Consider the following 27,657-nt stretch of genomic DNA (forward strand, 5'->3'; position numbering starts at 1 on the left):
AAATCTATTGCTTTCTTTCAGACCTTCAGTCAGACCAATATTACCAAAGTGTGTCCTGGGTCACAATGCATGTTTGCCTTCTACGGCGGGGAAAGCGTGTACCACCGCTACATCCTCGTCCTCCATCTGTGTAACCTGTTTGTGTTCCTCTGGCTGGTCAACTTTACCATCGCGCTGGGCCAGTGCACCCTGGCTGGGGCCTTCGCGTCCTACTACTGGGCCTTGAAGAAGCCAAATGACATCCCTCCATGTCCCCTCTACTCCTCTTTTAGCCGAGCTATACGGTGGGCTGCTGCCTGAACAGAGACGTTATGTTTTACAAACTACGAGATTTAGAGTTTTATGTTAAAGTAAATTGTTTATTTTACCCTGGATGTTTTTATAGGTCTCCTATTGTGAGATCCATTGTTTCTGAGTAATGGGTCACTATTGTACATGTCAAAGTTAAAATGATCAGTGCTATCCAAATATTTCATCCACCTCTAAAATGTCAGGGTGAATAAAAGTTATTTGGAACTTACCTGCTTGTCTCAGATATATGGGATTTCCCAGTACAATCATCTATTAAATCTACAAAGTTTTGTACACAAATGTTCAAATGTTTTTTATACCATTTGGTTTCTTTTGTCACAGTTACCACACAGGTTCTCTTGCCTTCGGTTCTTTGATCCTCGCTGTGGTGCAGCTGATCCGGATTGTTCTCGAGTACCTGGATCACAAACTGAAAGGTAACGGTTACTCTTAAAGAGACACAATTTTATGATTATTTCAAATGGGATCTTGATGACTTGTTGATGATGTTTTCCCAGGTTCTCAAAATGCATGCGCTCGATTCATGATTTGCTGCCTCAAATGCTGCTTCTGGTGCCTAGAACATTTCATCAAGTTTATAAACAGAAACGCATACATCATGGTGAGTTAGAAACACCTGACTTGGACAGATTTATTTAAAGTATGTTAGCAGTTCAGTTGTCAGATGGCCTTGCTTGTGTCTCAATGCTTAATTTCTCTCACCAACAGATAGCAATATATGGAAAGAACTTCTGCACCTCTTCCAAGGATGCTTTCTTCCTCTTGATGAGGAATGTTATTCGGTAATACCTTTCTCCTAAGTGTGTAAAAATAGGTCAGAGTGCAGATCAATTGCTACTGAGAGACTCTGTTAACATGCCAGGCTGCGCTTACTGTTTGTAAGTCAGTAAAATAACGAAGAAATTAGTGTTTTAAGCAGTTGCATTTTTCCTTATTAGTCTCCTCATCGTGTATTTAATGGTGCGTGCACTTTCTGCATCTCAGTGCGTGACTTTGCCTTCTCTTTTTTTTCTCTGATGTCTGTGTCTCTGCTCCACTCTGGCTTTTCTCTTCCTTCTTTGTAGGGTGGCTGTCCTGGACAAGGTGACAGACTTTCTGCTGTTCTTGGGAAAACTTCTTATTTCAGGAAGTGTTGGTGAGTTTCATGTCACCTGCAATCTGTGAAGTGGCGTAATCCATGGCATAGAAGAAAGATTGCGTGAGATATCCTCCTCCTGACTGCTGTGCTTTATTTATTTATGTTTCCAGGCGTTCTGGCATTTTTCTTCTTTACACGTAAAATTCCGGTCATTCAAGAGGAGGTGCCATCCCTAAATTACTACTGGGTCCCCCTCCTGGTAAGGATTCTTAATGTGATTTAATGCTATTTAATGAGTGATTGAACCAACAATATCAACTAAGACTGTGCCAAGTATCTCCGGCAGGTTGAGGTAGGTTTGTATTCTGATTTGGACATTTTATTGTGGACACAAGATTTTATCCAGATGTTAGAGGTGGTTCGTTTTTTTATGAAGTGGAAAATCGTTGGAATTCTTCTTCTCCATTTTATCTTTACCTTTCAGGAGACCGCTCCTGTAATTGTGTTTTGTTAAAGGAACTGTAGAGAAAGATTAAAATGCAGCTGGAAATGAAAATTCTGCTCCTTTTCTCACAGAGTATAGCATTAAAATATTTATATATCTTATCTTCTGCCTTCACATTCACCATATTTTTTGCAAAGGATGGCAATGATGCAATGTAATAACTTATAAAAAATATAGAATGCAAACTTCTAAATTTGTAAGTAGTTTGTATCTTTGTGACTGTGCTTAATTCCGTGAAGACCTATTACAGGCCGAGGCACTGGGACCTCATTTATTTCCTCATACACCTCACCTGTCTCCACAGGAGAGAGAACACACAGATTGTGGTGCAGAGTGTGAGGGATGAAGTTTGTCTCTGCGTATGTGTGGAATAGGTTAATGTTCACTCGGTGCACACTGGGTTTCACATTTGTCTCGTAGTTGTGAAAATGTGTTGTCTTTAACACCATATCAGTCATTTAGATCAGATAACATTGTTTCCTAAATTAGTTAGTTTCATTGAGTGATTTATGATGGTGTGTGATGATTGGTGTTTGTTTGAATGCAGAATGACTGTTAACAGTATAGTATACTGACTTTGACTTGTTGGTTCTTTCAGACGGTGATATTTGGATCCTACATGATTGCACATGGCTTTTTCAATGTGTATGCCATGTGTGTGGACACGTTGTTCCTGTGCTTCTGTAAGTATGCTGGTAAATTGATGGCACAGTATAAGAATATGATTTGTATTGAACATTGCTATGATGGTTAAAGGTTAAATGTCAGCGGCTGAATATAACTCTTCCCCTCTTTAAACCTTTCTCTAAATGACAACTGAAACTGTTCATTCAGCTCTCTAATTTCTGCTTGATCCTTTTTGCTTATTTCTCTCTACTAAGTCTTTGCTTTGCTTTCTCTTCCTGGCTCTCTTCTCTGTCTGCTATTGCCTCTCCTCCTGTCCTGACCTGTCCTGTGCTGGGACCTGGTCTCAGGTGAAGACCTGGAGAGAAATGATGGTTCTTCCTCCAGGCCCTACTACATGTCTCCTGGCCTGCACAAGATCCTGCGCAAAGGAGAGGAGGGTGCCAAATTATGCGCTACCTCCTGAGCGAAGTGCAGCCATTTTTACTGAACTGCTGACTCTCTTACTCACTTCTCCATATCTGCTGTACGTGTTGGGGTTCTGGATGTAAGAGCGAGTACTGTAGGGCTAAACATCAAAACTGGATGCATCCCAGCCTGGTCAGGGATGGCCTGGACATGAAAGGACATGCTTTTACTTGAGTTCCTCCCAGAAAAGGCACGGGGGACTAAAAAAAAGACCAGTTTACTTCCTCTCTTGAGCCAACTCAGACACTTGCCTTTTTTTTCTGCCATGCTTATTTTCTTTTTTCTTCTCTGTATTCTCTGCTGACCTCTGCCTTACTGAGAGGGTACATGTTAACTCGCAGGACGGACGCACAGGCTGAGATGAATATGATACGAGCATTTTTACCCAAACAAACATAAGGACCTTTAGATGTACAGATGCCAATGATGGACTATGGCATAAGGCTACACCATTAAAAAGTGGTGGACTCATGGGCACCCTCTTGTCGCACTTTGGTCTTCTAGTGTAAAATCATGTTTTGTATGCACTTTCACATATGGTAAAAGAACCATGTGATTTATTTCTTCTGTCGAGCATGATTATTTTGCTGGCTGTTGATGTTTACCAATGGTTTTATAGGTTGCTTCAATCCACCGTATTTAAACTAACACAAACACACAGATCCAAAAATGGTGTGTAATTCTGCACTTAGCAAAACAGGTTTCTCTTATGTTACATCATTAAAAAAACCTCACAATCAAAGTTTCCATTATGCTCATAGATGTACTGTAAACCAGACAGAGACTTTGTGGGAGGTAAAGACTTCAAAAGACATTTTATGGTTTTTGCTTAAACTTTGAACCTGACAGTTTTCAGGAAACTTCTGAATGCAGCCACTAGTTTATGTGCCTAGTTGTGAAAAAAATAAAAAAAAATTGTTCCTCTTATTCTGTGGTTTTAGACCTAACACCAGGAACCTTTTTGCGATACAGTTTATAAAAGGATGTCAAAGCCATTTTTGGTAATTTTTTTATTGGATGGTTCAGATGTATTGCTGTTTTAATACTAAGTATAACACACGCATCTATCTGGAGGTTATTCAGTGTTCTTTTTGTATAGGAGAATTTTTTTTATTGATGAAATCCAATGAAAATGTGAATAATTTTTTTGAATAAACATAAATGGTTGAAGTATTGTCCAGTGCAACTCTCATGTCAGTCTTTAACATGTTGCTACTGCTGCCTCCTAGTGTGGGATCTGGAGGTGAACGACGGCTCTCCAGACCGGCCCTTCTACATGAACAGGACCTTGAAGAGAATCCTCAGCAAGTCTAACGTCAAGCCGACACAAAGGAAATAGCGGAACAACTACAGGTGGGGGAAGGAGAAAAAGTCAAGGTCATTTACCAAAGCATGGTACAAACCCATTTGGCAATAAGAATTTGCCAAATGTAATTTAAGTGTACACAAGTTGCAGCTGTACACTATAATGGACAAACTGCAGCAACTCCAATAATTAGTTTCACCCACATGCTCATAATTTATGGACTTGATAGGTTATTGGTATTTATAGCTGACTAGAAGTCAGCTTTTATTGGATGTTTTATTGTTTTATAGTTATAATTGATATATATATACCTATATATATATATATATATATGAGAATATGTATACTTTTTAGAGCCACAATCATACTATACACTAAGTTCCTATTGGAATGAGTGATTTCTTTCTTTCTTGAGATTGTGGTAAACATCAGCTGTTTTTGTTCTTAATCTTTTGTAGTTGCCAGTTTTCACCACTTGGTGGTGCAAGTCATTACCTGACGTCTTATACTGTTGAGCTGTGACTGAACTACTTTTTCCATGAAATGGTCAAATGTCAGCTAGTTTTGTATTGTATTATTGCAGTTTTTCTAATCTCATATTATCTCACATTGAGAAACATATTTGCCACTTAGAGTCCACTGTTTAATAAAACTGTATTTAACTGTCAAGGACTTAATGGCACAGCAGTTCAAAGTGCTTCACTCTTTAAGTGCCTTTTTCTTAGAATTGCCAGACTGATTGTTTAATTGCGTCTTTCAACTACATAGTTTACATTTGAAGATGATTATAAAATAAGTTGTTAAAGGGATAGTCACAGCCAGTGATGGGAGTTCTTGTCTTTTCCAGATGTTAAGGGTGGCAATGCAAGGTGAATTTGAAGGATGTATAGTGGCTTTATTCTCAGCTGCAGCCTGTAAGTTGTAGAACCTCAGTGTGTTACCCCATGAGCTTGCTATTATAACTCAGCTTTAATGTACCTTATTAGTATTAAATATTGGCCTCCTTTTAAAGGTGGCTATAAAAAGCAGAAGAAAAGAGTAGTAGCTGTGGTCAGCCCAATTTGAGGTCAGTTACAATGCACTTCAATACTAGTAAACATTCACAGCATTAAAAAAATAAACCTGAAGTAAAATCAACATCTGTACTACATTTTTGATTATTCATATGTTTCTACCACACTAAAATATAGCTAAATATGATGCTTTTGTTTGTCACTTTACCTGACAAACAGCATGAACATGCATTTAGCCATTCCAACAAAGCAATAAGCGTCTCAAACTGGCTGAACAGATGGATGGGAAGCATCATTATTCTGTAGAATAAACGACCACTGCACTCCTGTAAAGAATGAAGCTTTGGTGTTTGCTACCATCAAGATAAATACATGCATTCTGAAAAAAAAAGGAAATTGAAAAGAAAACAGGGACAGTATTTCTTGTTAGAGCTATCAGCTTCTTTTTGAACAGTGTTAAATATTTTGTGTCAACATGAGTCCACTTGTTGATCCAAAGTGGAGCTGGTCCTGCATAGTATGGAGGCATTAGATGAACAGAACTTTTATTGTTAATCACATTGATATTATATATTTTATATTGATTGCTTTCTGGAGTATAATCACATATCTGCCATCAGACAAAGCACATATGCTGTTGTGGAATAACTTTGCACCACTGTTTATATGACTGGTAAGCCAGTAATGTGGAAGATGCAGTCTGTTTGAGATTTTTGTTTAGCTGATGAAAGCCTGTGAGGTGCAGCTGATTTTTTTTGTCTTGAAGTTAGAATCCAGGAAACACTGGAGGAATTCCCCCACAACATGAGTCCTTCGCAGGTTTGGGTGTAACCGAGTTGTTGGTAAAATGACAAAGTGATGAAATAAATGAGAGGCACAGGTGCTGACAGTTTCTCATACTGCGTCCTTGGGTTTCGCAGACATCAAACTTCTTATGAGGTTTTCTATTTTTCTTAAATGGATCCATGGATCACTCGGGATGATGCTGACCTTTAGATCTTTGAGATGTGACTTATGTTTGTGAGTCTTTGTACTGTGTTTGTCAAACCTGAGAATGTGCCCTCATGGTGCCTCAGAGTGACAGCACCGCCGGGTTCACACACCTTCTGCCGCCGTTTCAGCTGAACACGCTGGGACACGTACAATGTAACCATTCAGTAAAAGGAAAACAACTCTTGCTTGTGCATCTCAAAGGAGAGAAATGATGCATGTAGTGCTCAGTGTGGCCTATTACAGCATATTATTATTCTTTTTTTATACACACTAACAACTCCACTCCCTGTTTAATTGTGTATCTTTCTGTGCATGCAACTCAGGTTTAGTTTATTCCCATGTGGGTGAATACCTAAGATCTGATAAGTGAAGTAAAAACTGTGTTTTTATATGCCTCCCCTCCCTCGCATGTCTGGAAATTAGATTCTTTTGGTCAACCACATTCAACAAGTAGGCACAAGTAAAACTGCTCTCCTCATCAGAATGTGCGTCAGTTTTCTTACCGCAAACTCTTAAAAGTCAAACTCTGAAGATGTAGTGCTCGAACCTGTCAATTCTCCAAACTGTTTTATTTATTGACTCATTTATGCAGAAAGCTGACATTATAAATGCCTCTGTCTTTTATTTATTTATAAAGTTATCGTTGCATGTGTTTTTTAACAGAATGTATTGCCTTCAAGTATAGATGTTTTGGTACTTCTGTTTTTATCAATAAATTGTTTTTCTATGTGTTTACCTCCTTCCCAGATTTTAATATGTATATTTGGGTCTAAAAACTGCAGCATGTCAGCTTTCACCAGTAAAATATCTGTTTTCATTCATTCATCCCGGGTTTGTGAAATTAGACATTTATTTTTAAAACAGACTTCACATACAATAAATAAATTAAATTGCAATATTCAAACACTGCTATACAAACAATTTCAAGTTTTCAAGTGGTAGAGTAGCACGGTCACACTGTGTCACCAACTACACAAACAAATATAAATCTATAATTAATAATGTTGTGTCACAATCCAATGAGGTACACTGAAACCTTTCCATTTCAACATTATACAGAACAAATTATAGTAATCCATAAAATGCTCAACGGTGAATTGAGTCGTTACTAAGAATGTCAACATGTAACAAATTACTGGCAGTTCAACAAAAGGAAAAGTTTAATGGTTCACTTAATATTAAATGATATTTACCATGGAGATCTGAATACTGCGGCTGCTAGTGACGGACCACCGCTGATGGTTCGCTGAGGCTGTGTGTGTGTGTGTGTGTGTGTGTGTGTGTGTGTGATGTGTGTGTGAGCAGCTCAGGCATGAGACACAGGCAGCGAGGTCATGGCGTGGGCTGGCAGCAGCGGTTGAAACATGGATGGAGGGGAGTGTACTGCGGGCACACACAAAGAGCACTGGAGTCATTGCGGGTTCCAAATATTATATTAAAATCTATATATAGAATTCTAATAAAGACATTTGTAAAAGCCTCTTTTGCCGTACAACCTCTAATTCCAAAAATATCAAATTCAGAAATCATGGTGTATATTTACAAAAACAAAATGAATCAGTTTGAAAATTAAAATATATTTTCTTTGTGCAAATTATCGCTGTTTTAGACAATGTCCCAACCTTTTTAGGAATCAGGGTTGTAATTAATTTATTTGATTAAGAAAGATGATTCAAAGCAATATAGAAAAAATATAAAAACTGATTATTTCAATGTTGCCTCATTGAAATCCTCTATATTTTCACAAAAATAAATGTCCACTTTTCTAGTACCAGACACATAGCAATGACTATTTTCCCTCTAAAAAACTGGAATAGATAATAAAAAAAAAGATTAAAAAGCCATTATTAAAATCAAAACCATTTTAATTTAATTGTTTTCCTTGAGTGCTCAAAAGACATACATGATTTAGGCAAGTTTGAAATATCTTAATATCTATATTTCCCAAAAGCAGTATAAAAAAGGCTTTAAAATATTTTATCAAAATTAAACATCTGTTTTTGCAAATGAACTCTTCCAGTAGTGAAGGCCACTGTGACTGAATGGATGAAGGAAAGTATGTAGATAGCCATATCATATATATTTAATATTTATGCTCCCAATTAGCTATATATTAGGTGTATTTATGAACATAATTTTAAGCAAAGGTTGTGTTTGTATCTTCTGTTATTATATAGCAACACAAAAACCTTGTATCTTTTCCTTTGAAAATGTTACTTAAATATAACATCAAATCATCTGCAAATGAGTTCATCTGTTTCTCTGGCCTCATTTATGTCACTCACTTCTTTCAGGTTCAGCCACAAACTTAAATAAAGAAGATAATAGGCAACATTTCCTAGTCAAAATACTTGAGATAACATTGCATTTAAATGAACCAGAACACTATAATATTTTAAATATTAAAATAGGAGTTTGACATTAAGTTCTTCATAGTAGCAGTGGACCACAGTAAACAGTAATACCATGAAAAGGCTGGTGCTCACTGTCTATGAAAGAGTGTAGTGCAGAGAGCATTGATCCCTCCGGGCCTCCGTAAGCTGTGTACTGCAGCTCCTCGGGGGTCGGGGTGGGCTGGGAGAGGCGGCTGGACTGCAGTGAGGTCATCGGGGTGCTGGAGGTGTGGTTGGGGCTTACGTGCTTCTTGTGGCGTGCTCTGCAGTTCTGGAACCAGACCTGTTGGTTAACAGGACAAACACCTTTTGTAGAGATGCGTTTGACGGCGAGAATCCAGGGAAAACATCATCTATTGTCACAAGACACAACAATGAATACTATGGGTAATTATTTTAGTTTCTACGAGAGTACAAGCCTTTATCTGTCTGCCAAGAAAGCTCATGAAGTGACAGTCGAACAGTCACTAACTGTGGTTAAAGTCTTGCAAACATTTGAAAGCATTGAAACACACCTTAGTTACTTGGAACACACATGCTTTGTTAAGCCTGCTTCCTTTTCTATGTAAAAACAATACTTAAAGTATACACCAGTAGTGCAACACAGAAAAATTAAAAAAAGCAAATGTCCCAAGCGTTAACTTAAAGCTTGCTGAGGGGGAAAGCCTTTAACCCATTGAGGCCTGAAACGCCTGTAAAACCTCTGGGCGATTTTAAAATAAGCCCCTAAAACCTGAAGTTTTTCTGGAAAAATTCAACAGAAGTGTCACGCTTCTATTAAATAATAGATTTTTCAGCCTCTGTAGCAGATAGAAATGAAATTCTAAAAGTATTTGAGAGCTTATACAAATACTACAAAACGACGTATCCACTTTCCAGGCTTCAATGGGTTAATCAGGATAAAGTGCAAGCTTGTAGCTTTTCTTCTGCTATAAAAGTATAAAGAAGTGCATCTAATGGTAGAATTGATGTTTTTCTAGCAGATAGTGGTTAAGGTTAAACTCTTGTTTTTCTCTAAGTATTAGGATCATACTGTGTATTCCATGTTCCCTCCACTGACCTGTATGACTCTTCGACTGAGGCCCGTCTGCTCTGCCAGTTTCTGCAGCGTTTGGGCATCTGGATTGTTGTCCTGAGCAAACTGGGCCTGCATCACCTGCATGTTCACAGGTAAAAAAAAAACCAGCTCAATAACACACAGATTTACTTGGTCGTCATGTGAGGAATTGCATGTTTAACTGCTGTGTGGAGATTTGACCAGCATTAAGTGTCTGTAGCAAAAACACTGTTGGTAACAAATCATGTTGTTGGAATAAAGACTAATCAAATAGGAACACATTTATACAGAAAATCTAAACAATGTGGGTACACATTAATGCACATTATTATGATTATTAAGTGAAGAGAAACTGCACAAAGGTATAATTCAAAATTCACCACCCTTGTTTGTGCCATTATGCCTACATCATATCTGTTTTTTTTTTAAATACTGCATTTATCCAGTTAATTAAAACTGACACCTAATTTTAATTTGACCTTGTATGCTAAATCTTTATTACACACATTTATAATTATAATACCATTTCAGTGCCAGTGTTTTTAAGGTCAGTTATTTAGGCCAAAACATCAAATACCTCAGTATATTCCAGCAGAATTGTATTATGTATTATGAATCTATATCTGTTTGTTGTATGTGAGGATGGAGGTTAACCTGCAGCTGGTCGGCAGTGAAGCTGGTCCGTGCTCTCTTGGAGGGTTTTGGCTGGTTAATCTCCTGCTCAGTGGGCACGGCCCCCTCCATGTTAACACTGTTCCCTGCAAAAAAGAGCACATTTCCTATTAAAACATATTGACACAGCATATGAAAATTATATGACTTTAAAATGAAATATTTTTAACCTGTACATTACATTTTTTTAAAGCTGGTTGCAACATCCATATAGGCAAAACATATTTTTTACATTCTCCCGTCAGGTTAGAAATTTTGGCTTATTTTGCTACCTTAGCATGTCTTCTGTCAGAGTAGTGGGAAGAAAAAACATCCAAAATTCATTTTTATGGGTTTATTTTACTAAACTCAACTAAATTACTGAATTCCCCAAAAAGCATCATTAGATAATGCCTTATTGCAAATTTAAACAAAAAATGTAAGACATGTTTTAATAAAGTAAGTAATCAATTGGGAAAGTTCCATGATATCTGTTAGTAGTTTTTAACCTATTTTTCCACCTGTAGTGTCCTGCAAAATGTATGGAATTTTACAATTCATATTTTTAAATGCCATTTTCTCAAAGATTTATTTTTGCAGACATCTCCACCTCAGTAGCACGTATACATACAATGTTCCAGTTGCATCCCTCTTTATGATCTCAAAGTTTTTACTGGAGGATTCGCACATATAACATCTTTATTATTCTATGATTATTCTTTAAGATGTATAAAGCTTTTTATTTTTTCTAAAATGCATTGTTTTAATGCTGTCGTTTCTGATTTATGGTGTGATAAAAAGAGATATCCAAATTTCCCTCTGTAAAAGCATTTGACTCTAATATGTTAAAAATAAATAAATAAACAAGCATTTTGAATCTGGCTTTATCCAATGTCCATATTCGTTCTTTCTAATAAGATAATGCCTGATAAAAGTAAAGACAACGTGTAATACATAAAATAATTGTCAATAATTAGGTGCCTCCCCTTAATTTGAACTAGATAACATTTCTCCTTACATGTTCAATTTAGGCCTTTTAGTAAATAGACAGAATGTTCTAATATATATATATATAACAACAGCATATTAAACTGATAATATAGTATACGTTTGTTACGTTTTTCCCTTTTTTTTTTTTACATTTAGACAATAAGAGAAATATTGTTTATTTTTATGACAAAATTAAAAATTTTTTTTTTTTTTTTAAATCGATAGGAAGGTATGGAAATAAGTAACGTTACTGTTCCAAGTCCAAGGCTGAAAGAAAAGAGTAAGGAGCGAGTCCCTCCGCCGGCTCACCCTTCTCCACGGCCCGCTTGAGGTTGTCCAGCATGCAGTCGTAGTGGACCCTGCAGAGCACCTTCTCCTCCACCAGCGCGAACTCCTCCCCGGTGGACAGCTGCCTCTTGCAGGAGAAGCAGGCGAAGCAGGCCAGGTGGTACACGTTGCCTTTAGCGCGGCGGACCCAGTCGGTGGAGTGGATGTTCCTGCCGCAGCACGCGCACCAGGTCCCGTATCTTCTGCAAGTGAGGGTCAAGGTGAGCAAATTAAACGCACACATACCGTATCACCTCCTGAGGGCATTATAAGGCACCAACACCGAGCAGTTCTGGCTTTTCGACAATATAAAGAAAGATGCCAATTTTTTAAAACTCAATATCTTTAATTTAGACTTTTTTTTAAGGCCAGTTGAAATAATTTGGTGCATTCCAGCAGTGAAAATGAGCTTAAAATTTAGCCTGGACCACTGCAAACTGCATTTGGGAAATTCTGAGATAAAGTAGGTCCTGTTAAATTAAATTAATTAGAGGTATAGTTTAAGTGACTACAGCTTGAATCGGTAGTCTCCTCATTTTATATTTAATCCAGTGACCCAAAATGAATAACATTTTCTCCATCTATCTGTCTTTATTTTTATTTTATTTTGTCATGATGGAAAGTTATATGGGCTCGATAACTAAATGTAAATACATAACAAATATTTCAATAATTATCCAGTCAAAACATGGTGAAATGTCATATTATGCGCCTATTATTTATATTATTATTCCTCAATATGCAATAGCATATAAAATTTAGCCTAGTTATTAAGCGGTTTATTATGTAATTTCGTAGATTTCGGTATATTGTCATTTAAGAAGCGATGCACATACCTGAAATAATCCAGTTTACAAAAAACCTCTTTCTCTTTGATGTAACAGCTCGTGTGGCTGCCAAGTGAAGTCTGGCACACACTGCACGAGAGACAGCGCACATGCCAGCACAAGTCGTTAACCTAAAGCAGAAATTGGATAAATTAGCACAAGTCAATTATGAAGACCAGCCTTTAAGCCACAGAAATCCAAGCGAGAAGAAGCCATATGGTCCAAAGTTAATTGACAAGCAGTCCTCGGAAGAAAAAAAGTTGCACACAAAAAAAAGTGTTTACCTTCAACAAATATTTATCTACAATTTCGTCGTTGCAGCTCGCACACACCGCTCTGCCTAACAGAGGTGCAGATGCCATCGCCTGCAGTGACGACGCGTCCTCATCCAAAACTTCCCCCGGCGCGCCCTGAAGGGATCAGACCTGCGGTTAGAAAGTGACGCACAGGAGCGCATCCACCCCGAACGTCTACAGCACAGGAGAGCCCAAAGCATGGCCTGCATAACATGTTTAAACTCAGATCAACGTTTAAACAACAGATCAACAAAATAGCTATTCTCAGATTCTCAGTTTTCCAACTCAACAATTCGCTTTAAAATGTGTGTCAATCATAAACTTTACGGAATAAGTTCCGTTTTCAAAATAAAGTTAGCAGCCGTAACATAAAAAGTAGGATTTTTCACTCATAAGGCCAATCGAATTAACTCAAAATAAATTTCCCGAGTGCTCTTATTTTGTTGTCCACGTTCAGGAGTATTTAAAACTTTTCCCGTTGGTTCTCAACCTGCTTCCGGAAGTCAAAATAAAGTTTTAGCTGCAGCAACTAAATCCTACCATAATGTCCCTCCTGTCCTCAGTGCATTTGCCTAGCAGATCTTCGTCTCCTCTGCAATCTTCACACATGTCGAGAAGCTACGGCGGGCTGCAGGAGGATGCAGGTCTCACAGTGTCGCAGCTGCCTTAAATGCCCCCTGCTCCTTCCCATAAATATCATGCCTTTCACTTTTCACCATGACAACGCCGGCGATTACCAAAATGACATTTTAAAAGAGAAGGAAAGTCATTACGTACATAAACACACAACACTTGAGCTCATACTTATTCTATGTGTATTATGTTCTTGAGATCTGCATTTGGGATTCAGCAACTGCTCGCTTTGCATGCGCGCGTGCTGTGGTTAAACACCCCCCGTGACACGCCAATTTCACGTGTCAATCAAAAAATAAAAAAAACAAAAAGAAAAACAGCGCGAGGTCTCAGGGAAAAGGGGATTGATTTTTTTAATAACAGCAATTAAAAGGCTAAGTTCGCCACAAACGTCTACCCGGGGCAACCAAAAGGTGAAGAGGTCTCATTAACTACTTGAGTTTTTAATTGCAGAATTCAGGGACGGGTAATTTTCTTCGACATTTCTCCAAATTGTGAAAATACTGAGCTGTCAGCGTGTGGAAGGCCGGCTTTAATAACAGACTGAAACCCACGATTTAATTGGCAAAGCAATTTCGACTAATATTTAATCTCCGACGCGGTTGTAGCCCACACCACAACCTGCTGATAAGAAAATACACGTCTGGCTTTGATTGTCTTCACTCACCTCATCGCTGGACAAAAGAGATCCGTTTGCAGCCTCGTTAACAACGCAACACTCTACTTTGACTTCACTTTTCCAGCGCATGTCTGAGTCCAGGAGTGTGAAGCTTCAAAGTAAAAGTGCTGTTGTTCTTTCTTTCTCCTGCAGGATTCCTCTGTGTCGCTCTGCCCTGCAGCTGCTTCCAGAGGGCGGATCATAATTCATATTTCCCTTGCCTCTGTGCATGACCGCGCCTCCCTTTAGAAATAAACTTAATGTGTGGTTTGATGTGAGCTTTGGGGGGGGGGGGGATTACAAATTCAGTCATAGTTGTATTCTTGATTTAAATGACACAGAGGCAACATAATGAATTTAAATGGTAATAGCTAGTGAAAGTGCATTTACTCAAATGACGTATGTAATTGTAAGTGCAGGTAGAATTTTCTTGAATAGTTAAAGTATAGGCTTAATACTTCTATGACATTTCTGAAGGCCAGGTTCTTTTTACTGCATTATTTTTCTGACAGCTTAAGTTGCAGGTTTTCTTTTCACATTAGGATCTAACATACCAAATCTGATTATGAAGTAAAATATGAAGCATTTTTATAGATTAAATGAGAAAATAATATATATAAGAAAAAGACTTAAAATGAGCTCCAATATAATTCGTCCAATACGGGCCAAATATCATTGGATCAGATATCGGGGGAAAAAGTATAATCCATTGCAATTAATTAGCCTGAACTAGTTATTTATGTTGGAGTAAATGCTTTATTAAAGCACCATGCCATAAAGAAATGTGTGTCCCAAATAACTCTAAATAAAAGAGCGGCATTATTGCATAACTGAGTCTTCCTGTGAGATATGGATTTCTTTCTTTACAGGAGTGGAAAGCTTGTTTCACCATTTGAGCATGAAGTCTTTAAGATGACTTTGTTCAGCAAAGTGCATCCATACAAATGTTCTGTAATATTAACAGCTTTGTTGTTGAGGAGAGAGAAATAGACGTTGTCGAATTTGGTAACAACATTGACAGAAGGTTGTGATCACTATATCAGATATGAAAAAGTGGTATTGAACCATAGCTAATACATCAACCAGGATGATCCAAAATTTTGAATGCAACAATTGTAAGTAAGTATATATCAGAATACAACTTTATCCAATTAGCCCTTTCATTAACATTATAATGTGTCAATGAGCAACATGTGATCTGTCTATTGAAGGCTGTCAGCACTTAAGTCTGCCAGTTTGCTCTGGTCTTAAACTGGTATTGACGATAACTGCAATATTTAAAAAAAAAATTATATTGACATCATGTTAATATCACACGTTTCATGTACATAAACACCTGTTAAATGATTTAATCTTGTCGCCTTTCCACTATCCACTAAGTGTTATTCTTCTCTTTGTACATTTATGCTTACAGACTCTCTCCACCTTACCTACAGCCATATTTGTTATGTAATTAATTTTGGAGGGGAAATGCACAATAAACAAAGTTAAAAATGAATTTCTCTGATGGCCAAATTTCTTCCCCTTTCTCGTCGTTGTCATTCATTTTTTGGGCCATGATAATTTGATAGTGAAAATCAGATATCAAGACACCCCTACATCACTTAGTGGAACTTAATAACAGCTGGTATCTAGGCTACTATAGTTTAATATACTGAATTTACAGTTTACAGTTTGAGACCATGGCCAGATTAACCTGTCAGGGCGGTTGGTCCAAATCTCTTTGACCTTTAACCCTTTTTAATGAAGCATTTGCAACCCCTTGTAAGAGGTTTTCTTCACCATTGTTATGAATAATTGAGCCAGGCCTGAAGTGACAAATTATTCCACAATTTGCAAGAAAAAAAAGCTAATATTATAGTAAAATCTGAAAATAAATCTACATAATATGTGCTGCAGAAGTATGTCTTAATTACGTTTTCTAATTTAATGTTTGTGTTGAAGAGACGGGTGACCACTTTAATACTTTTCTACATATTGGGTTTTAAGGTCTGAATAAAAAAATTAAAAAAACAATTAAAGGAAAAATATTGGTTGATGTTGCGGTTATTCTTATTTCTTGCAGGGTGGAATAATGTGGTCTGTGGGAACCCAAACATTGAGGAAGTAAATCCTATCAACTTAATAAACGGGTTAAGTGTACTTGAGGAAATGCACTAAATCACTTTCCACCAGTGCTCTTCGGCCCTCTAAGTGATTTTGCATCTTCAGCTGCATCACAAGAAGGGAAATCAGGCCGCCCACCTGCTTTAACCCCATATGCAGACCATGTCAAATGTTAATCATATAAGCAGTGACAGCAGACACTATATGTTCTTTTTAAGAGGTAATGCAGAAGCTTTCCAAGGACGAGGAGGGCAGGAGTCCCTCACACAAACTCTTTGGGTTACTGAAAACACACAGTTGCTTACACTTTTTATCTTTTTTTTCCACTTGCTCATTCAACTCACTCGCTCACGCAATCCCACCCGCAAACCCAGCAAAGGGCTATAAAACAGTCCGACCTGCACCAGCATGAGTCTGCATCCGTATCGCGCCATCGCAGAGGGATAAAGGAGTTAGCGTGCCTCCATCGAGATGTGTCCTGTTCCACCTGGTGGAGATGAATGCTCTTTATCAGATCACACATCTCTAACATTGCAGAGCAGACAGGTCACAGAGACAGCCACTCCTCCCTCTGTGTTTAATACTGCAGAAGTCTTTGAACTCTACTTAAAAGTCAGGCGAAGGTGTCTTATTTTGACCTTTGTGATGAGTTCAGATGGAGAGGTCAAAGGTCAAAAGAGGAGAGATCCAGTGAGACAGTGTTTACTGTGAAGTGTAATATCAGAACAAAGAATCCCTACCTGGAGAGCATTTCATCATATAAAAAGACTCATCCTTTTCTCAGACATGAAAGTCTTTATCACTCAAACGCACCATCTGTAGAATAGCTGATATGACCACAGATGTTGGGAAAGATGTACATCTTCGTGTCTAACAGTTACATGTTTTCATTTTCAACATTGCACGGCTCACTTACAAAATGTTTTGCGAGATGTGGACCAGACAAAAACAAAGGCCTAATCTGTCAACAACACTTACAAACTTGTTCAACTGCTCTGCTGCTTCTCATGTGGCTGCGTGGGACGCTGCTGCAATACTTACAGTGCATTCTATTAATACTCCATTAATAGGTATGAGTCATAGAAAGTAGGGGTGGTAGGTTTGCAAGATGATGGCAAAATGGGCTGTTGGTTAGAATCTGTGGACGGAGTTTTAAAGAATTAAGCGACTATAAGGATGTTGGGTCTGCCCGTGGGGATGTGGTCTTGGAGATTCCCTGGGCCCGGGGGACTAGGCGGCTCTGCACCATGTGCTGAGACCGCCCCGGTTTACCCGGGTCCTGGTGGTCTACTCGGGTCCTGGTGGTCTCTGTGACGGCGTCCTCTATGGCAGCTATTCTCAACCTTGGGGTCGGGACCCCAATTGGGGTCGCGAGATAATTTCTGGGGGTCGCCAAATCATTTTGGAGGTCAGCTCTGTCTCCACTGTGTTAAAGTGTTCATGTGTTAATGTGTTTTTGGTCACTGAATGTCTTTTTTTTGTCATTTTGTGCCTTTTTTTGTTCATTTTGTGTCTTTTTTTGATCATTTTGTGGTCAATTTGTGTCTTTTCTGGTCATTTTGTGTCTTTTTTGGTCATTTTGTTTACTTTTTTGGGTGATCTGAACTGTGCATGTGAGATTCTGTTCAGTGAGCGGGGGTCGTGGACAACATACATGTTAAATTGGGGGTCGCGACTCAAAAAGGTTGAGAACTACTGCTCTATGGCTGTGGGCTCTGCCACCTCTCAGTGTGGATGCTCCCTCAGGTTGCTATTTCCTCATCTGGATCCTCGGTGCCTCTAAACATGGCCTGTTTTTTTTTTTTAATTGCATTTATTATATATTTGTTTATAAAATATCCACATGTAATGATTAAGGTAGGCGTTCTAATTAAAATTGACCTTAGTTGTGAATTATTTACAGTAGTAGCTAATTTTCGCCCCCTCACACAATGGTATATTCCGATCTACGTGATGCCAAACCGTAAGCGTCAAGTTTTCGCGGGGAAGGCAAGCTAACGGAAGAGAGTCGGTCAACAAAATGTGGAAACGGAAAATAGATTCTGAATGCAGAATCTATTTTCACCTGTACCACGTCACCTCATTGTTAACTAGCATCAGCTTGTGTTTTTATTTTCTACAAAATAAAAGGAATATCTGTGGTACTTCAAATAAACTTTTTATTACTTTTTTGCAAACCAACAGGTGGTGCCAAGGCCAACAAATGATCGTTATATTTACACAATAACACTGGTGGTCACTTTGGCCCTTTTCATTTCCTGTTATAGACTGACCCCCGGCCCCCCAGTTGATGTGACATCAAAGAAAAGTTGATGAGGCCCCCACCAAAAAAAGTTTGGCGACCCCTGTTCTACACTGTCAATCAATATGAGCTGTGTGTGAGTCTGAGTGTGTGTTTGTGTGCGTGCATGACTAAATGCGTGTGTGCATGTTTGTGTATGTGTACATACTGATGTGTATGTGGGGAAGGGAGGGGTGTGTTTTGTCATTTTATTTATTTTTATTCTTATTTTTTGTAAATCACTTTGTGTTGCATTTATATGTATGAAAAGTGCTATATAAATAAAGTTTGATTTGATATAATGATCACTTATAATGTTCCCTTGTGGCACATTTAACAAAAGCTGCTTAAACAGTGTATTTTTTTTTCCATTATTAGAAGTCTTTCCCAGAGATATAGTGAATATGAGAATAATATGTTAATAATAAAAACTATTCTATAGCACTTTTCTTAACCCTAACGTTCATTTTTTTTGTTCCTGAGAATAACAAAAAAAACAACAACCATATAATTACTATTTTATGAGAACTTCTGATGAATATTCAAATATTTGCAAATATCCATACACAGTCTTGTGATATTATGTTTTGTGATACTGCCTCCAACACTTAAGACAGTTTACATGTAAAGATTTATAGAGAGATTGCACAAAAACTTGTGTGATGTTGGATGTTACAGGGACTGTGTTGACTGCAAATCCAGACTGTTCTGATTGAATGAAAAAGTTAACTTTTAAAAATGTGATTGTATGCATGTGATTGTGTGTTATTTATACTGTGACAGTTTTCCCATATATATTGAATTGTCACATACACAGGCCTAAATCACTCTGTAGACAAGGACCCCAAATAAATGTACAAAGACATATAATAAGTACAAAGACATAATTCCTCATTGGGTGTAAATAACATAATTGTAGTAACTTTCTTAACTATCAAATGTGCTAGTCCTGTTTGTGTAAGAAGGAATAGTACAGGTTTCCACATTTCTTTTTTAAAAGCACATTAGGAAAGAAGATACATTTATATTTATTTAAAAGTGATTGGTTCATTTTGAAGACCTATTGCAGTGGAGTCTGTGAGGTCCCAAACAAAGAGTAAGCCAGTATCAACAAACACAGAAGATATTTATTTTTTGGTAATAAGATAAAATAAAGCTCGCTGTTTCTTTGCCAAGCAGAATCCCTCTACCAATATATCTGCTCCGTTGCCCATAAAGTTGGAATAATTTTGTTTTCAGACACAATCCTCTGTTGATTGTAGTTTCATTTTCATTTTGATATGAGATTGATTAATAAAGTTTTGAGCAGATATACACTTTATCTGTCAGGTACAAATCGCATTGTCACAATAATTTCATGGAAAGAAAAAAAAAATTGAAATTACAACTTTATGTATATCTCCAAAAGAGAAATGTAAGGATGCTTTTGATTTTCATTTTTACAGGATGCAAAATTTGGCTCATCCACAGTGATGAAAAATGTCTTTGTAAAAGTTACATTTAAAAAGATACACAGGTTTTTCAAATACAGAAAGAACAAGGAATGTGGGAGAGAAGCGTTGAGCGTTTGGCCCCGGCGAGTCTCTGAGAAAATCTCCTAATTTGCTACTTCCACATAGACCTTTGCTTTCTCTGGGACTGCACCTACTCATTTATTTCATTGAAATCAGTCGAATTGGGGTGGTTTACAATTGACACAACGAGTTTGGCATGACCTTTTCTCCTTGCTGTAAATGGGTACTCATCGAATCTGAAGGGGGGGAGGTCGGATGGAGGAGGGATGGGTGGGGGGGGGTGGGGGGGGGGGGGGGGGTGGAGGGGGGGTGCGAGTTGCGTTGGCTGGGGGCCGATGGGGGATTGGGTGGAAATCACAGCAGTGGAAATGGCAGTGCAGTGAAAGAGGGGCCTGATTGCACTGGGACAGCATGCGAGAGGGAGCAGCATGCTCAGCCCAATCAGAGCGACATAAGGAAAAAGTGCTCTTATCAACGAGTAATGGCCCACTTGACAATCACACAGGCACAAAACTGCTCTATTTAACGCTGATTGCAAAAACTGCTGCCCCCCCATCTCAGAGCCGCATGACTCCCCGACATCTCCCTGCCACCTCCCAGCTTACAGCCAAGACCCTTTCCTGAATGGAATTTATAATCACACCTCTTCCATTTCTTCGCTAATTGTTATTTTAAGCTTGTGTATTAGACATTTAGTGCTGGTGAAATGTCTGCCTTGATTACTGTGTTTATGGCGAGCATTGGAGGCATATCCATCTCAATTCCACCTGCCTGACAGGTAGTGTGTGTTTGTCTACCTGTCTGTTCATCCTGGTTCACGTCTGCTGAGATGTGCTGCAGTGCACATCTGTACATGTGAGGGAGAGAAGTGATGGAGCCCTGCAAAGCAGCTCTAATAGTTAATGAAAAACTCTGACATCCAATAGCCATTTTAGTTCTAGTCTCTACTGTAATAAGATGCTCTAACACCGACTTTTTTTTAAGGATTTTTTTAAATATTTCACTTCACACACTTTGAAAGGAATCTACTGCTGAGCCCAAACGAAATGGGATTTTTGATGCCGATGCCAAATTTCAGAGGGTGAAAGTTCATCGATAAGTTATTGATGAACTGAATCAATGAGCCATCATATCAGTAATCGATGAGCCATCATATCAGTAATCGTCGATTACTGATATGATGGCCACTATAGTAGTTTTTTGAGCTGGAAGGAAAATGGACCTTTTTTTGTGCACTGATTTCTGCAAATGTATTAATGTATCTCAAATATAAAACTTTATTCAATAATATCTAACATTGCTATACGTTATTATAGCCTACATTATGCAAATGCATTACATTGTCAGTTAATTATATAAATGAAAACTGAGAAAATAAAGAATACATTAAAAAAATAGCTAAATTAACATGATTACTGTTTAGTTTCAGTCAATTGCTGACTATTTCAAATAATAATGATTAAAATAAATTATTTCAGGCAATGTTTGCTGCATTATATATTGTGTAAAAAATGTTTTCATAACAGCACATATGGGACCGCATGGACACCGATACCAATAGGCCTTTGATAGGCCAATATTTACCGATAATATCTGTGAACCAAGAAATCTGTTGGACTCTAATCTACTGCGGTTCCAGTGATTAAAGTCAAACAACTAAAGATATTAATATCACTCAAAAGATGTTCTACACAAACATTAAATTACTATGTTACTGTTTATGGTAGAGAAAAGTTTTAAAGGTGCAATATGTAAGACATGGCCAGATTCATTTTCAGAGTGTGAAAAAGTGACAGTTCTGACGTTTTGTCAAAGACTTCTATGTTTTGTGTTGCAGAGATATCTACTGAAATTAGCATGCTAACAGTGGCGGTTCTAGACCAGTTCTACTGTGGGGGCCAAGCGGGGGCCAGTGTTTAATCAGAGGGGCCCATTAAAAAAACGGCAAAGATTATATTTAAGCATCCAAAACCTTTATTTTAGCTCATTTAAAAATCTCATTTAAGTATATTTGGAAGATACAAATACATTGATTGAAACAATGAGACTTACCCGCAATAATTATTTTTTATTTCTCATTTTTGTGCACAATTACTTTTTTTATTTTGAAAGTGCAGTATAGTGAGAATGATCTTTTTTTATATATACACAAGCTTTTATTGCACAATTAAACTATGATACAATGGGCACATTCTGGGTTCCTTTTGTGCACAATGAGATATTGTTTGAACAAAAAATAGGTAAGAATTGTTCCGTCGTTCATCATTATAAATTGATCATTTAAATATTAATTTGACACAGGGGCCACAGCAGGGGCCAAGGGCTTCTTCACAGAGGCAGTGGCCCCTGTGGGCCCCTGTGTAGAACCGCCACTGCATGCTAACCAGCTAGTCCCGTCCCAACCCCTCAACAAAAAATCTGTGCAGGTATGGAGCTAGACTCACTAGCAGTGGCGGTTCTAGACCAATTTTACTGTGGGGGCCAAGGAGGGGCCAGTGTTTAATCAGAGGGGCACATTAGCATATTAAAAAATGGCAAAGATGATATTTAAGCATTCAAAATCTTTATTTTAGCTTATTTAAACATCTCATTTAAGTATATTTGGAAGATACAATACATTGATTTAAATAATGAGACTCACCAACAATAACAGTTTTTTTGTATGACAATGACATTTCTCATTTTTGTGCACAATCGCTTTTTTATTTTGAAAGTGCAGTAGAAACAAAGCAGACCAAAAAAAGACACAAAATTACCAAAAAAAAGACACAAAATAACTGAAAACGACACAACAGACACCAATGACAAAAAAGACACAAAATGACAAAAAAAAAAGATACAAAATAACCAAAAAAGATACAAATGACCAAAAAAAAAGACACAAAATGACTTACAAAGACACATAAAGACCATGAAAAGGATTAAAATATGGGCAAAACAGCCCAAGACTCCATAGAGTTAAACTATTATACAATGTAAACATTCTGGGTTTCTTTTGTGTACAATGAGATATTGTTTGAACAAAAAAAAAGGTAAGAATTGTTCCATCGTTCATCGTTATAAATTGATTATTTAAATATTAATTTGACACAGGGGCCACAGCAGGGGCCAAAGGCTTCTTCACAGGGGCAGTGGCCCCTGGAGGCCCCTGTGTAGAACCGCCACTGCTCACTAGGGACCCATCCAGTGCCAACAGTCACTTGAACACAGAATCTTAGTTTCAGTGTAGGTCTTAATATTAGTTTGAGGACATTACAAGGTGTATTTTGTGTATTGTATAGCTGTTTTATTGCATTACTTGCACTAAGGTGCACAAGGTGAAGTACTGCCCCCTATTGCTTTTGAGCATGTGCATCTGATCTCTAACCATGGCAGCCTACATGTCAAAGTATGCTTGGGCAAGATACTGAACCCCAAATTGCTTTCGATGCTGCGTTCATTGGTGTATAAATGAATTCCTGGTGGTTGTTGTTGGCACTATTGAGGATATCCTCGGTCATAATTGTGTGTGTGAATGGGTGATTGACCGCAGTAGTGTAAAGTGCTTTGAGTGGTCACACAAAGACTAGAAAAGTGCTATACAAGTACAGTTAATTTACCACAAAGGTAATGCATGAGTCTTATAGACTCTTATGTCCTTAAATTTGCAGAAACAGAGTCACAGCCCAGTGGTAGGAGAAGTAGTTCATTATGTTTTATGTTCATTAAATAATGATTGAGAGGGATTTTTTCCTCTATATGTTGTATAAGAAAATCCTGCATAGTATACCTTTAAAACTTTACTGTTTACCGTCATGTGTATCCTGATTTGACAGTATGCACTTTTACATCAACCTGCTGTCATCTGATCTCTTTCTACAGGATGCCACTGATAACAGTAACAGTGCCAGTACTAGATTGAATATTTCTCCATTTTATTTGCCCCTGGATATATTTGTTTAGTCCTCATATAAGGGAACTGTAATAACTTATTCCAATGTGTAGAAAAATACTGAGATAGTTATTTTACTCATTTTTAAAAAATATTGGTAACACTTTACTTGAAGGTATCGTCATAATAGTGACATGATACTATCATAACTGTGACATGACATATTCATAAACGTGTCATAAACATGTCAATGTCATAAACATTTATGACTGCTGTCATAAAGTGTCATTCGGTTTTTGTCATGACAAGCTGACATTCCTTGGGTTGTCTTGATTATGACAACTTGACTTTAATCAAAGTGACATTACCACAAAATGTCTTTGTCATGGCAACTTGACATAAACAAAATATGTCAACTTGTCATGACAAAAACCGAATGACACTTAATGACAGCAGTCATAAACGTTTATGACATTGACAGAATGTTTATGACACGTTTATGACTGTGTCATGTCACAGTTATGATAGTATCATGTCACTATTATGACGATACCTTCAAGTAAAGTGTTACCAAAATATTTATAATCTGTAAATAAGCTTTCAAATGGTGCTTTTCTTAGTGTTTTATAGCAAACACTTGTAGCTACACAAACAATGCACACTGATCAGCTCCCTGCTTTACACACAGATACTCATGTTATTACCAATTTAACAGTAAAATAACCTTTTTAGTTTTCTTCTTTTACTGTGTCTTATCGTCTTTCCTCTGGCTTCACATACCACTCTCGTCTTCTCTTTTATTCTGTGTTGTGAGCATGTTTGTCAAAAACATCCACAGGTGTGCGTGCATGCGTGCATGTGTGTGTGTGCATGCTTGTGTGTGTGTGCATGCTTGTGTGTGTGTTAACTAAAGTGAAAGAGATCGATGGAGAGATGCTGGATAGTGTAAGAACAAACACACCGAGGAGGCACCTTTGGTCTGTGTTCACCATGCAAAGTTCAGCCAGTCAAAAAAACACAAACAAAAGGGGGAAAATAATAAAATCAATTATGATAAATTAATTTTAGCTTTTTTTTTTCTTACATATTTGTACTTGTGTTATTAGCGGTCAATTGTACTGTTGTTTGCATGCCGTTTGCTTGAGTTGACACACTCCATTGTTTGATGACTCACAATCAGTGTTGAAAGTAAAACTAAATTACAAGATTTTTTTAAGGTACTGACACAGAAACACATCAACCATCCATGTGCTAAGTTACTTCCTGTTAACACACATAGTTCAGTGTGAACACACATAGTTCTTGCTGTGAAAGATGCAAATGGTCAAGACTCAATAAGGGATACATTTGTTTGCATTTCAGCATCTACAGTAGATTCACCCCGTGCTTGTATGCACCATAGACTGTATATAAATAAGGTATGCACATATAAACATACACACAGCCTTTTAGCATCACATAAATACTATGCAAATGTAAATACATACAGTTATAAATCAAAATTTACCATCTTTTCCTGCAGTGACTTTGCTTGTGGCACATTATGTTTCAAACTTTTTGTGTTTGTGAGATGCTCATGATCTTCCCTTTGTGTTATTGTGATCCAACTTTTGCATGAGTTGAAATGAAATGTTGATTATGCCCAAAATGTTCTCAAAAATAATGATGCATGCTGACTTTTTTTGTGACAGAACATCATGTTCAACTCAACTCTCCCTGAGATTACCCTCCAGCATCACGCTCAAGTGTTTCTGAGAGAGACCCTGAGCAATCTGGAGGGAAATGTTAATCCACCTGCTCTCACCTGTAACATTATTGTAAGTTTCATTTTATATATTCAGTATGTCTTTATCTGTATCTCCTGCTGCATATTTGGAACAGGATAGTTGGCAACCTAAAGACAAAAGCACAGAACACTGTTCAGCTCTTCCATCTTCATATACATTTATCAGTGATCTTCAAGACTACCAAGCTTTGTCGCACACTGAGACAGAAACATGGCTCCTCTTACTGGTCAACTGTAGTACTGACAAAACTCTTCAGTGTATCATAAAAATAAGCAATTTATGCCACAAAATTCAAAGACTGTGTCTTACATATTCTGTAAGACTTCAAAACAATATCAAGGCAGTGAGACACTGGAAAATAGACATCAGCAAGACATTTATATATATCATAAATATAGAGGACAAACATTTAATCATGTATACCATTTATAGTTATTCATTGTATAGAGTTAATAAAGCTGAAATTAGCTTCAAATAACATGGCTTGATGTGGCTGGTGTATTGTCCGTACACTAATAGAAAAAGAGAAAAATATGCTGTGTCCTCGTAAAACTAATAATTCTTCACATTTCCACAAGAGGGCCACAGAGGACCTGCAGCTTAATATGGCATTCTGAATACTGTGAGTCTGTTTTCTGAGGTGGAAATGTGTCTGTTGTAACTGAATCAGGGATGTTCTCTGAATGCTGTGTGGTTTCAGTGCTCACATATTTCATAACCTTTAAATCAGAGGCTAGAGCAGTGATTTCATGTGATTTTACAGTACCAGTAAACACTGACACACACTGCCTGGAGATAATGTAGTAGTCACTATTCTGCCTGCTCAAAGTTGCTATAAACTCTTTTGGCTTACAATGTTTAAGAATGGCTAATACATTATAATTATATTGGTGCATATGATTATCAGTATAAAGTTGTGTGTTTTTCCATCAAAAAACAAATACACCACAGATAACTGCACCAGCTAGTAGGATGTCCTATGAGTAAGTAAACCAGGCTACGAAATCATTCTAAAATCAAACTTTATTTGCACTTACAACATACAAATACACCCACCTACAGTCCCCACCCATCCGCCTATAAACCAAGCAATGAATGACTTCATAATTAATAGTGTAACCACAATGGAGTAAATGCCACCTTAAATCAAACAAATGCACCATGAGAAAAACATGAGGCAACAATTAAGATAAATATAAATAAACTAAAACAATAGAAAAACAATAAGTATTTAAACAGATATATAAAACAAATAAATTAATAATAATAATAATAATAATAATAATAATACACAAAAAGGGGAAAAAGTAAATAATCAGATGGACATGCAAATAAATAAAACTAAATTAAATAAATAAAATAGTAAAAGATAAAAAATAGACACTTATAGACCCACCTATAGACCAAGCAATGAATTACTTTATAATTAACGGTGTCAATAATAAAAAGCATTCAATAACAATTAAAACACAAGAACAGTAAACAAACAAGAACTGAGAAAACGCTACCTTACTAATAAATGTAGAATGAAGAAAACACGAAGCAGCAAAACACATAAATATAAATAAATAAAAACAATAAATTGTAAAACAGATGCAAATAAAAGCAAATACATACATACTAAAAATGTACATTTGAACACAGTTAACATAAACAATTAAATACAATTAAATACAGCCATCACAACAACACTGAATGAGCCTCAGTATATGGAGCAGTCACACTGATTAAGATAAATTATTTCTTGATGAAATTAATAATAAATAAAACAGTAAAAGACAACACATTAATAGACAGACAGATAGATAGACATGTGCCTCAGAGTGTATGAGTGTGTGTGTGTGTGTGTGTGTGTACTGGTTCAGCCGTTACTGGGACCGACTCTGTAAGTGGAAACCAGCCTCGTTGGCAGCATCGTCACGTGGTCTGCCATGGCAACCGGTGGGTGTCATCAGTTCCGCTGTGAG

General features: G+C 37.3%; 2 protein-coding genes across 3 annotated transcripts in view; one reads left to right on the plus strand and one right to left on the minus strand.

The window, feature by feature from the left end:
• The window catches only part of slc44a5b (solute carrier family 44 member 5b), a 35,772-nt gene extending 30,593 nt beyond the window's left edge, over positions 1–5,179 (plus strand). The window contains exons 15-22 of one of the 2 annotated variants that reach the window (XM_059340918.1): positions 22–284; positions 634–728; positions 810–913; positions 1,021–1,094; positions 1,377–1,447; positions 1,561–1,649; positions 2,494–2,578; positions 4,217–5,179. In XM_059340918.1, coding sequence (XP_059196901.1) covers positions 22–284; positions 634–728; positions 810–913; positions 1,021–1,094; positions 1,377–1,447; positions 1,561–1,649; positions 2,494–2,578; positions 4,217–4,326 — 891 coding nt within the window. In that variant the 3' untranslated portion in view covers positions 4,327–5,179. Of the gene's footprint in view, positions 1–21; positions 285–633; positions 729–809; positions 914–1,020; positions 1,095–1,376; positions 1,448–1,560; positions 1,650–2,493; positions 2,579–2,869; positions 3,915–4,216 lie in introns of those variants that run through there. The other variant, XM_059340917.1, reaches the window with a different exon arrangement.
• Positions 5,180–7,605: 2,426 nt separating this feature from the next.
• Positions 7,606–14,244, minus strand: LOC131977914 (LIM/homeobox protein Lhx8-like). The gene is made up of 8 exons (XM_059341380.1): positions 14,141–14,244; positions 12,829–12,954; positions 12,554–12,675; positions 11,700–11,920; positions 10,404–10,507; positions 9,753–9,848; positions 8,786–8,975; positions 7,606–7,682 (listed from the first exon to the last, which is right to left on the minus strand). Exons 1-8 carry the CDS (start codon positions 14,219–14,221, stop codon positions 7,606–7,608), a joined length of 1,017 nt encoding a protein of 338 aa, XP_059197363.1. The 5' UTR covers positions 14,222–14,244.
• Positions 14,245–27,657: the final 13,413 nt, after the last annotated feature.

The sequence above is a fragment of the Centropristis striata genome, chromosome 9 (genome assembly GCF_030273125.1).
Source record: "Centropristis striata isolate RG_2023a ecotype Rhode Island chromosome 9, C.striata_1.0, whole genome shotgun sequence".
Lineage (NCBI taxonomy): Eukaryota > Metazoa > Chordata > Actinopteri > Perciformes > Serranidae > Centropristis > Centropristis striata.